We start from the raw sequence: 12,576 nt of genomic DNA on the forward strand, positions 1-12,576 counted from the left end.
GGAACTCGAAATCTGCGCGGCTGGGGTCGCATGCGCAACGGCTACGCGGGCACCCGCGCAAATTTCAAATTTTTAGCATTTTTCAAACTTCACCAAGATCATTGCAAGACTTACATATGCTCCTATTTAGACCAACTTCAAGCTTAGAAACACCCAAAACTTTAAGTGGAGATTATTTATTTACAATGCACTTATTTAACGTCTTTGCCAAGACTTAGCCTTGTTTCCATCAAGCTTCGTAATTCGAAGTTTCCAATGTTATGTTGTCAAATTCTCCCATGTCAAAGACTTCATAAAATGGTTTCAAGCGTTGCCCATTCACTTTGAATACTTGGTTTGTTTCTAAACTCTTAATTTCAACCACACCGTGATCAAACACTTTTATAACAATAAAAGGTATGTGCAATCGAGATTGAAATTTTCCCGGGAATAGCTTTAACCGTGAATGATAAAGAATAACTTTTTGACCCTGAATAAAGTGTTTTTAGGTTATGTACTTGTCATGAAATGTCTTTTTCTTCTTTGCACCTTTTGAACCTTTTAATTATCTTCTTCTTGAGAACTTCCATCATTAGATGATTCAATCTTCTTTGAGCTTCCCTCTTAGGCTTACAATCATCTTCCATGAGTATCTTGTTTGTGCATACATTAGGGCTTATCTCGTTTATTGGCTCAATCACATCAACCCGATACAATGGAGAAATGTTGCTACAAAGATGTTGAAGTGAATGGTTTCTCCATCAAACTCCATAGTTATCTTTCCTTATGGACATCAACGATTGTGTGAGCGGTATGCATGAAAGGTCTTCCAAGGAGGATCATAGATGATTTGGAAGGAGTCTTCTCCTCAAGATCAATGACATAAAAATCCACGGTAAAAACAAGTTGATTAACTTGTATTAACACATCCTCAAACACTCCTCTTGGAGACACACTTGACTTGTCTGCTAATTGAATGATTACTCCAGTTTCTTCCAAAGGTCCAACATTGAGAGATTGAAAAACCGAATATGGCATCACATTGATCGAGTCTCCAAGATCTAACATGGCCCTTTCGACATGCAAATCACCAATGGTACAAGGGATATCAAATATTCCTAGATCATTGCATTTGGGAGGTAACTTCTTTTGGATAACCGCAGACACATTTGCATTAACTTGAATATTTTCATTTGCCTTGAATTTTCTCTTCTTGGTGCATAAATCCTTGAGGAATTTTGGATAACTTGGAATTTGCTTAATAGCATTCAATAGTGGAATGTTGATTTGGACCTTGCGAAAAGTTTCAAATAATTCATTTTCTTCCTCTATCTTCTTGGAAAAGGCTAACCGGGAAGGGAAAGGTGGTGGTATGACCAATGGCTTTATGGTCTTGTTGGAAGATTCGGGTTGACCAATGTTTGGAACAACCGGTTCCTTTGGAGGAACTACAACCTTTGTAGGCTCAACAATAATGACTTCATCTTCTTCTTCTCTTGAAATTCTTTTAGGGTTTCTTTCTCCAAGTGTTTTCCCACTTCTCAAGGTTATTTCTCTCACATTGTGGTTCCTCTCGGTTTGAGATGGAAGTTTTCGCCTTTGTTCCATCTTGTTGAGAGCAGTGGCCAAGTCTCCAATTTGTGCTTGAATGTTGGAGAAAGTGTTCTTGCTCTCTTGTTGAAATTAGCTTTGGCTTTGAGCAAGAGAAGTAACGAGTTCTTGAATGCTCATTTGATGGTTACCACTTGATTGGCCTTGTTGTAAAGGTTTTTGGTAATTTAGAGGGTTAAAAGAAGTATGTGGATATGGAGTTTTTTTAGAGGTGTATTGTGGATGTTGAGGCTCATCAAAATGTTTGGAGGATTTTGCTTTGGTGGGTATGGGTTGTTTGGGTTATTCCTCCAATTTGGGTTGAAATTGTTTTGAAATCCCATTGGTCTTGGTTGACCGTGACATCCTCCCATTTCATTCACATCTTCTGGTTCATTACTAAGTGAGTGACACTTATCCGTATAATGCACCGTCGTTGCACAAATGCCGCATACCATCAATTGTTGACCACTTCCCACCACCATTTGACTCAGCACATTAGTCAAATCCAAGATCTTTGATTCCAAGTGTAGAGTGTTACTAACTTCACCAACAACTTGTGGAGAACTTCTCTTCATTTCATTTCGAGTCCCAAAGTTCCTTTGATTTTGAGAAATGGTGCCAAAAAGTGATCGGATTTCATGAGGTGTCTTGTTGAAGATGTCACCACCACTTAAAGCATCAATCATCCTTCGATCTTTTTTATTCATACCCTCATAAAATTGTTGAAGAAGTAGTTGTTCGGGTATGTTGTGTTGAGGACAACTTGTACATAAGTTTTTGAATCGCTCCCAAAAATCATGAAATGTCTCATTCTCCCCTTGACGAATCCCCAAAATGTCACTTCTTTGGCTTGATATCCGGGATGTGGGATAGAACTTGCTATTGAAGGCTTTGAGTAATTCTTTCCATGTGTGAATAAATCCCGGTGGTAAGTTGAATAACCACTCTCTAGCTTTATCTTCCAAGGTGAGCGGGAAGGCGGTTAGCTTGAAATCATCCAATGTCACATTTTCGGGCAAACATGCTAACACATATCATATGAAATGACTTCAAATGCTTTTGAGGATCTTCTCTATCCAATCCATAGAACTTGGTAAGTTGATGTATGAAACTTGACTTCAATTCAATTCCTCGGTGGTTTGCGGGATAAACAATAGCAAGAGGTGTATGAGTAACATCCGTTTCCATCATTTGTCTAAGTGTCAACTCTTGAGGGCGATTGAGTGGATTGGGGTTGTTGGGATATTGTTACAAGTAATTGGGATGTTGTTGGTAAGTTGGATATGGGTATTGTTAGGGATTGTAGATTGGTGGTGGATAAGGTTGGTAGTTAGGATATTGGTTGTAGAGAGGTTGTTGTTGTGGGTACATTGGGTTTTGGTCCATTGGAGGGTGTTGTTAATTTGGTTGATTTAGGAATGTACTTGTTGAACTTGAAAAGCATTGTTTTGAGGTTGGTTGTTTTGGTGGAAGTGTTGATTTTGTGGTTGTGGTGGTAGTTGACAATTGGGTTGGTTTTGAGGAGTGGCTTGATTCCAAGGTAGCATATTAATGAGAGGTTCTTGTGGTTGTTGTCTTGGTTGATGGGGTGGGGTATTAGCATCTGGATTATTTGGGTTTGGGTTGGGATTTTGAGGTAGATTGTGATTCATGGCTATGTAGTTTTCAAAAGGAATGTCTTCAAAGGATTGACCAACAAGTGGAGAATTCACCTCGGTGTCGGTATCACTTGAAGTATGAACTTGATCTTCTATGTTTATTAGTGGAGATGATGAAGAAGCTTGAGCAAGTTGTTGTTGCTTTGCATGTTTTGCTAACTTCTTCAACCTTTTTGCTTCTTTTTCAATTTCTAGATTGTAAAGTAGCTCACCGGTTCTTGAAGACCTAGGCATAAACAATGAAATAACAATAACCAATTTCCCCGGCAACGGCGCCAAAACTTGATGGGATGTCAAGTCCACCAAGCAAATTACACCCTTTTGTTTGCAAATAAAACATAATATAATGGTAAAAAGGGGTATCGATCCTCGAGGAAATGGTTGTATTCAATCACCAATGCAATCTAAAAGAACTATTGTAAATAAACTAACTAACTACAATTAAACTAAAAGGAGGGTGTTTGATTACTTGAAACCTAAAAGACTTGAATAACTAAAAACTTGCAATTAAGCAAGATAGTGAGATGCTCAAATATTGGATAGAGTTGGTTAACTAAGGCAATTCAACACAATGAACATTTATGTGTTTATCATTAGGATTCAACATGAAGCTTATCATTCATCCCAAATTGGTTATAGCAATCATGAAGCATGATATGCCAAGATTCCTCATAGGTAGTATGGAGGTTGGGGAAGCCCACAACACACCTTCTTAATCAAGATCAAGGGTTTAACTGAAGCAATTGAACCCAAGAAGTTAATTAGCCTTAAGAAAGAAGGAATCCCCAATTCCTAGAGGATGTCAATGCTTACACATCCATAAAGGAGCTATGATTCATAAACTAGAGATGATTTTTACCATCATAAAGCCCTTGTTCTAAGTTAATTCAATGATTCAATGCAAAACCAAAGAAATACACTAACAATAGCTCATTCAAGTGTCAAGCTCATGATCAAAGCATTAAACAAGCATAAGAAATATGATCTAGAACCATAAACATAAGATAATTGATAATCTAGCATGAATCCTTCAAAAACCCACAAACATTCAAAGGTTTTAACCAAAGTTAACCAATATAGAGAAATTAGCCACTCATGGCAACAAAATAACAATCACCAAAGTCTAATTGTAAAAAGAAACTACCAATATCTTGGAAAGATGAAAAGAAATGAGTCTTCAGCTTCAAAATAGCCTCCTCCAAGTCTCCAATGGTGAAAAATCAAGAGTCTAGCCGATGGATCTGATCCCCCAAGTTTATGGTGTGCCAAATGACCAAAATGCCCAAACTGGGCAGTTGCACGGCTACCGGTGCGGCGGAAATTCCACCCGCGCAAGTGTTGTTGTAATGCTATTGGCTCTTCATTTCTCCACTCCACCCTTCCACTACCAAAGATTCATTTGGTCCCCTCCATATCCATGTGATGCTCCAAACCCAAAATAAAAGTCATCATTTAGCTTCAAATGTGGATGCTCCAAACCCAAAATAAAAGTCCAAGATCCATCTTCACAAGCCCACTCCATCCAAGTCTTTAGATTTTTAAGCCCAAATCTTCTTTTATGGATCCACCAAGCCCAACAATGCCTCGAGAGCCCACTGAGTCCGACTCCAATCAACCCACAACAGCAATGAACACCGAAAACCTGCAAAATACCTTATGCAAAATAAAAAGCACCCGGTACGATCCATAATAAAGAAAATAAAGAATATACAAAGCATTAATAATAAAAACATCTAAAAATTGTAAAATAAACTATAAGAAGAAGTAAATAAAATAACCTATCAATGAACACTCAAAATCAGCTTCACAAGCTATTGTAAGTTCATTATTCAAAGATGCATTTTTCTGCTACAACTTAGATCTCTTTCTATAAGATTGGAAATTAAAAGGAGCATAACTCTAGGAAAATGAAAGGACTAATGAAAGACCAAGAGTTGCAATCAATTAAAAGACAATTAAGGAAGCATTAAAAACATTAATTGGCTGATTAGGAAGACTTTTCAACTCCATTAGGCTGCTAGAAATTTATACTTCTCCATTTATCTGTTTTGAACCCAAAACAAAATTCTGATTCAAACCCAAGATGAGATGGAAACATGAAATGGGCTGCTTTAGTACTAGCTGAAAATGTCGTGGATGCCCCTGCATCAGTTCTGTTAGCAACCAAAGTAGGAGGTTTAGGGGTTGTTGGTGCGTGTCAGGACGGGTAGTTCAAGGATGTTGAGTCCTTGCTTTTGGCCTTGGATAAAGAAGGAATTTTATCGGATAATCATGAAATGGTTGATGCTTTAATCGAATGGCATGTTAACATAGATGAATTAGAAAAGAGTATTCACATGTACGATGTAATGAGGAGACTAAATTTGTCCCCATCGTTGTCATGCTACCTTACTCTCCTTAATAATATGGTCAATAGAAGTCAAACCCAATTGTTGTTTGGAGTGTATAGTGATTTACTTGAGATCACTATGTAGAGATGGAAATTTTTAAAAAATCAAGAAATTTCATCAACAAGATCTTACATTCAATGTGTCACAAATTTTGAGTTCAAAAAGCCTTTGTATACCTCAAAGAGTTTTTGGGTTTGTATACCAAATTAAAACGCAAAATATCATCCTTGAATTCAAACAGTTTTTGGGTTTCTATAAGAAAATGATTATTCTCGTCTTTTGTCCGACTCTCGTTAAAATGTCAGTCATTTGAGCAGTAGTAATGTAGAATATTGTTGGGAATCACGAAGTTTAGCTGGGTATATTTGTCTGTACAGATTTGTTGCCGGAGGAGTTGGTTCCACGGAGGTGTGATGAAAGTTGACCGGATGATTTCAAGAGCGGGTGAAAGAGGCCAAGAGGGTAGGTGGGGCTATAAAATACTATAATAAATTAAAATAAATTTTATTTTCAGCATTTCACACATATAAAGAATTAAAATAAATGGTATTTTCTTCATTTCACAGATATCTAACAGAATTTGTTAATAAAGTTAGTCGGACAGGTCATGTTCTAAAATCCAAAGTTAAGGACCATTCGTGCATGGAAAACTTTCATAAGGGCCGTTTGAATGAAATTTTTTAAACCACAAGGACAAACCATGATATTTAGTCTATAACAATAATAAAAGACAAAATAATAATAAGAAGACAAATTATGGGTGGCTGTTAACCTTAACCACCCGGGACCAATTCCAAAATCGTTATGAACCATCAAAATAAGGACCAAAATTGCAACCCAATTACTTTTGGGACCAAAACCGGAAAAAACAGCTAAAATCAGGTACCAAAAATGTAATTTACTAAAGAAAAATAAACAGGGATAACTTCATAATAAAGTCTATATCGTTATAGCTTAATGAGATAAAAGAATAGATATATTCTAAAACTCGCTGTTTCAAATGATGCGCAATGGACCAAGGTTTTGTTATTATTCTTATTACTATCCATAAATTAATTGGATCATTTTCTTAACAAGAAAATTTCATCCATTCGAAATTAATGCGTTTATTTTTGGGCCAAGCTATAGCAACATGATGCGTTTAATTACTTTGAGTCAAGCCTTAGATACATATGCTAGATACATCAATCACTGCCAAGCCATCGAGAAGCAAACGTGGACAAAAATTACACAAACATGATAAAATGGAAATAGAATTCTTAACCACAGATTCCTGAAAATATCTTTGTTTGGTCCATATTCTCCTTGATCAAATAAAAATCTTTATTGAAGTCATATATATATATATATATATATATATATATATATATATATATATATATATATATATATATATATATATATATATATATATATATATATATATATATATATATATATAGAGAGAGAGAGAGAGAGAGAGAGAGAATTAGGTTCATATATGAATTATAAATATTGTGTGATTGTATGATCAATTTTGGACTGATCACTATTTAGAAGAAAATTAATCAATTTATATACTGTAATTATAATTCCATTAATTACTTAATTAAATTATCCTAATTAAAAGCTTATATTTATGGAAAGAAACCTACCACAACCCTATTCAGCGTCATCATCCTCCATCGCCACCAATATCTTTCAACAGCCATTGCACACGTACAGAATTTGAATGAAGTTCATTCCTTGTTCTGAAATTATGATTAAGCAAGGTTAGTATTGTTTCCAAACAAATTCAACTACTATATGAGCAAGTCATGCAAATGGAGTCTCATTATTTGCTTCACGTGTGTGGATTCTTATTGGATAACCTCTTTTTCTTTTTCATTGATTCTCCTCACATAAAAATCACATGGATGAACATCTTCTTTACTAAATTTGTTTGGATGTTGAAATTATTTTTTCCGTCTCTTTGTTGTTGTAATTTAATCTAGGTATTTTTCTCCCCCCTTTTTTTTGCCAGTATATGATTTGTGAAGAACATAATCATAAAAGGTATGAAATTTGTAAAATATTAAAACCTAGTATGTGATGGTGTCGAATGTTAATTATTTTTTAATGCATTCTTAATTTTTTTTGTTGAATCCATTTTTTTTGTTTCATATTTTGATTTAACTGTCTCTGGTCATCTTCTATCGATTTCTTAGGTCTTCTCTAAAGTGATGACTGCATTTTTTTTTTTTTTGATGTAAAGGGGATGATCAGTAACACTTGGAAAAAAAGAGGACGACAACAAATATATAAAGGCAATAGGAAGAGTTGGATTTCATTGAAATCATTCTTTAAGAATCTCATTTTCATAGATTGTCATTCTCATGTATTCTTCGAGAATGATTTAGATTATAGGATTGTTTGGAGAAAATATTTTTGTTATTGGTTGCCCTGTACATTCTCAAATGAGATATACTTCATTATCACATAAATGTATTTGTCAATTTTTTTATCTATAATATAGAAGACACATTTTAAGAAGAATTGCATCCTCATTTGTATTACTTTTTAAATGATTGTTGAGAGAATATGTCAATATTGCAATAAGAATGATTTTTTTATTCAAACTATTATTTTCGATAATATATGTTGTATTATATCATATTCTTAAAGAATACACAAACAATAATAAACAAAAATGAAATACAAGAACAAAGGTAGCACTCATTCTAAAAGAATATACTCCAATTGATGGTATTAATAAATTTAATCATGCTAAATGATGAAGTTATTCTTAAAGAATTTAAATACACAGAATATATTATGTTGTATTCTTAAAAAATGCATGGATAATATTAAACTTCTCTTTTTACAAAAATTCAATGTGGTTGCGATTGGTTATAGAAATTCATTTAACACATTCCTTATTGAGAATTAATCAAACTATAAATTATGTCTTTATAATAATTATTTTTGATTTTTTATTAAAAAAAATGTTTATGTGTGTTGTGTTCCATTGTAACTATAGTACACCATATAATCTTAGCCATATACACATCTAAATCTAATGGTTCAAAACTTGTCATATAATCACACAATATATACCATTCACATTTAATCATAACCCTATATATATATATATATATATATATATATATATATATATATATATATATATATATATATATATATATATATATATATCATGGTTGCAGAAATCGGGATTAATCGGCGATTAATCGTGGATTAATCGTTTGGCGTTTTCCAACCGTCAAGAACTAGGGCATTAATCGGAAATTTAGGATTAATCGGGTTTGGCGGGATTAATCGGCCTTGGCGGGATTAATCGGTCAACCAAAGTCAAAAAAATCGAAAAAAGTCAAAAAAAATCAAAAAAGTGAAAAAAAAATCAAGATTTTTTTAAATAATTCAAAAAACCAACTTTCTTTTTTTACTCCAAAATTTCAAATATTGTACCAAAATGTTCATATTTTCGTATTTCCAAATTTCCCAATTACAATTTTTCTTATTTTCTAATTGTGAAGTACTTGTTTTTATAAAGATATATTAATATTTAATTAATTTTAATATTTTATTAATTATCTATGGTCTCCGATTAATCATCGATTAATCCCCGCCAAGACCGATTAATCCCTTAACACCAGTCGACCGTCGAGTTACCGTCAAGCGATTTTTACAACCTTGATATATATATATATATATATATATATATATATATATATATATATATATATATATATATATATATATATATATATATATATATATATATATATATATATATATATATATATATATATATAGGAAAATCTCCAGAAAAATCCTAAAATTTTAGTTTAATTTATGAAAAAGACCCAAACTATTTTTTGTTTACAGAAAAGCACAAAATACCGGCTAAAACTTAGAAAAAACCCTTTTTGGCCGGTTTCGTAGATTTAGCCGGTATTCTGTCCTTTTTCGTTAGTTTGCTCAAAATATTATGACTCTTCTGAAAATTACCCGATAACCAAAATATTTGGACTTTTTTGAAAATTACTATGGAATTAATGGATATTATTATTAACAAATCATTTATAAACATAATTTTTTTATTATAAACAAAGGAAATACATTTGTTGCTAATTTCTAAGAATAGAATGGTCGACTATGTACTTCTCTATTGTTTGTTGACCACTTCAAAGTCTCTATGTTCTTCCTATGTATCGTTGTGGGTGTCATAGTGAGAAGTACTATGTTAGGCGTGACCAATACAATAGTTGATAATATTTATTAATACACAATCAATAAGTGTCTACTTGCAATTAGGCATGATGTTATATGATCACGTGTTATCAGAAAATATCATTACACGAACATATAGATTTTTCATTATGTTCTTTAACCTAACTACCACCTAACCTCCAAACATTACCCGGTAACAACCATAAAATTACACACATCTATTGAGAGTGAAAAGTAAACTTTGAATGACAATTTAAATAGATAATAACCCTTCACTTGTTTCCATATAAAATATCATTCACGTTTCACTTTTCACATTTTATAGATGTGTGTTAGCCGATGGTTGTTAACATGTAAGATATGAATATTGGCTGGTAGCTAGGTTAAACAACATAAGAGGAAGACCAACATTAGAGGAATGGTAACTAAGTTCATCTTACCATCATACCCACAACAATGCATAGGAACAACGTAGAGAGTTTGGTTATTATGTAATTTTTGGAGAAGTCCTAAAAATTTAAGCACAGTAACGAAAAAGGACAGAATACCGGCAAAATCTGCGAAACCGGCCGAAAGGGGTTTTTTCGAAGTTTTAGCTGGTATCTTGTGCTTTTCTGTAAATAAAATTTAGTTTGGGACTTTTTCATAAATTAGACTAAAATTTTAGGACTTTTCCGGAGATTTCTCTCTCTCTCTCTCTCTTTCTCTCTCTCTCTCTCTCTCTCTCTCTCTATCTCTCTCTCTCTCTCTCTCTCTCTATATATATATATATATATATATATATATATATATATATATATATATATATATATATATATGAAGCATCAGTTAGCTCTTGTATTGTTAGATCAAGTTAACTCTTCATTTTCTCTGGTCTAGCAAGATGGCATGGACATCTCCAGAAGAAGCCATGCCATGGGTGGGACTGAATATTTGTGCAACATCTCTGGTTTGCACTCTAGCAATGGCAGTCGATGTCTTCCGAGGATTTCAACAATGGAAGCTCTGGTTTCCATGCAGATTTGTTACCATTAATTTTGTTTCCATTACACTGATAGCAATATCAATGAAGCTACCAGTGGATCTAAGCACCACCCTATCTCATTATGGAGACATTAAAGAAAAGTATGTAAGAATTATTTTATTAGTCACCATGTTAGCCAACTTTCTCCCATCTTTAGGGCTTATGAATGACAAGGAACTTTTGTTGAATATTGTAGCCTTGAGTATCCTCATACTCACCATTAATGTAAATATATGGATCCAGGATATTAGTTATTGGTTGGTGTTGGTAAGCCTGATAACAGTGCCTTTATTGATTCTTTTAATTCCATTGCCAATTTCGGTATCCTTGACAGTTTCAGCATCTAGAAGAGTTTTACAACAACGGTACAAGGATTTGCATAGTTTGGCTTCTAACCATCAAGAGATAAACTTCTCCAGCAAGGGACTCATACGACATGTTAAAAAGTATTGGATGATGGCAGAAACTGGTAACCCCCAATTTGTGATTGCTTGTTCACCTGTGTCTTCTGCTTTTGGGGTTATATGCTCACTCATTATTTTCTATTCTGTTTATTTTTTGCCTTATGGTAGATCATATATTCAGAATGAGGAATCAGATTATAAGTGGTCAATAACTGTGATTAGTACCTTGCAATCAATTGGGGTTATAGTTGGTATTATAGCACCAATTTCCAGATGTTTGACTGCCACCAATCACTTTAACCTCTCCATGATATGGAAGAATATACTGGTTACGTCCTTCAAATCAAACCGAATGCGAAGCTTTCAAAGAGAATATTACAAAATGCGCTCAACTCTATAACTCGACTTCTTCAAGAGTCTGAAAAGAAAGAGCCAAGAAATCTTATGAAGCTTCTCGATAAATCTACTAGATTCAATGGAGTAGTAGAGTTCGAAAATGATGGAGTTCCACCTTTACATCCAGAAGAAACCCAGAATTATTGGAGCCTAGTCGCACTAACATTAACAGCCATTGTTCTTGCGCTTCCTAATATTGCAAACTGCCATGTCAAGGGGTTACTTTCAAGTATGAAAGAAGGTCTTCAATTTGTAAGAAATATCGAAGAAATCCTCAATGCAAACGAAGAATTGGTAAAGGCAAGAGAAGCAGCTAGACACGTATGGACAGACGTTGAAGTATACTGCAAGTGGCTACAAATTGATCTTCAAAAGAAGACTCGAAATGGAAAAACTTCAAAAGAGATTCTTCAGTGGTTGGGTGAAGAAGCAGCAAAAACTGTGATACAGTTCAAGACAAGGAAAAATGTAAGTCTAGATCACTCACCTTGTAAGTTCACTCCTGCAAGCTCCATGTACATAATCAGCCAAACCATACTGCTTCACTGCAATGAGCAAGAAAATTGGCCAACAGATGAGGAACTTTTTGAGTGGATAGCAACCATAATCACAGATCTGCTATGTGCTTGCTTTACCAAATTGCCACGTGTCATAACCATGAGGTGTTATGATGATGCAATAGAGAAAAGGGAAGATAGCATCCGAACAGCGGGGTAGCTTCTTGGTAGATCCAAAAAGATCTTGAAATTTCTCAAAGCACGCCAACTTCCCAACTTAGACATGGAGTCGATCGGGTACATTGATAAGTGGCATGCATTACCAAAAAGTCAGATACACAATGCTTCAGCTAGGATTCAACCAGCTTCTTCAAGTCTAATGAATCTTTCGTATAACTATTGTTTGACTAGTATGTATATGTT

General features: G+C 34.0%; 2 protein-coding genes across 2 annotated transcripts; one reads left to right on the top strand and one right to left on the bottom strand.

Moving 5' to 3' along the window:
- Positions 1-753: 753 nt before the first annotated feature.
- On the bottom strand, positions 754-1,587 carry LOC128127312 (uncharacterized). Its single transcript, XM_052765772.1, has one exon. The coding sequence runs from the start codon at positions 1,585-1,587 to the stop codon at positions 754-756; it is 834 nt and encodes a 277-aa protein (XP_052621732.1).
- Positions 1,588-11,572: 9,985 nt separating this feature from the next.
- LOC111891313 (uncharacterized) lies at positions 11,573-12,373 on the top strand. Its single transcript, XM_023887373.2, has one exon. The coding sequence runs from the start codon at positions 11,573-11,575 to the stop codon at positions 12,371-12,373; it is 801 nt and encodes a 266-aa protein (XP_023743141.2).
- Positions 12,374-12,576: the final 203 nt, after the last annotated feature.

This window comes from Lactuca sativa, chromosome 1, assembly GCF_002870075.4.
Source record: "Lactuca sativa cultivar Salinas chromosome 1, Lsat_Salinas_v11, whole genome shotgun sequence".
In the NCBI taxonomy this organism is placed as follows: Eukaryota; Viridiplantae; Streptophyta; class Magnoliopsida; order Asterales; family Asteraceae; genus Lactuca; species Lactuca sativa.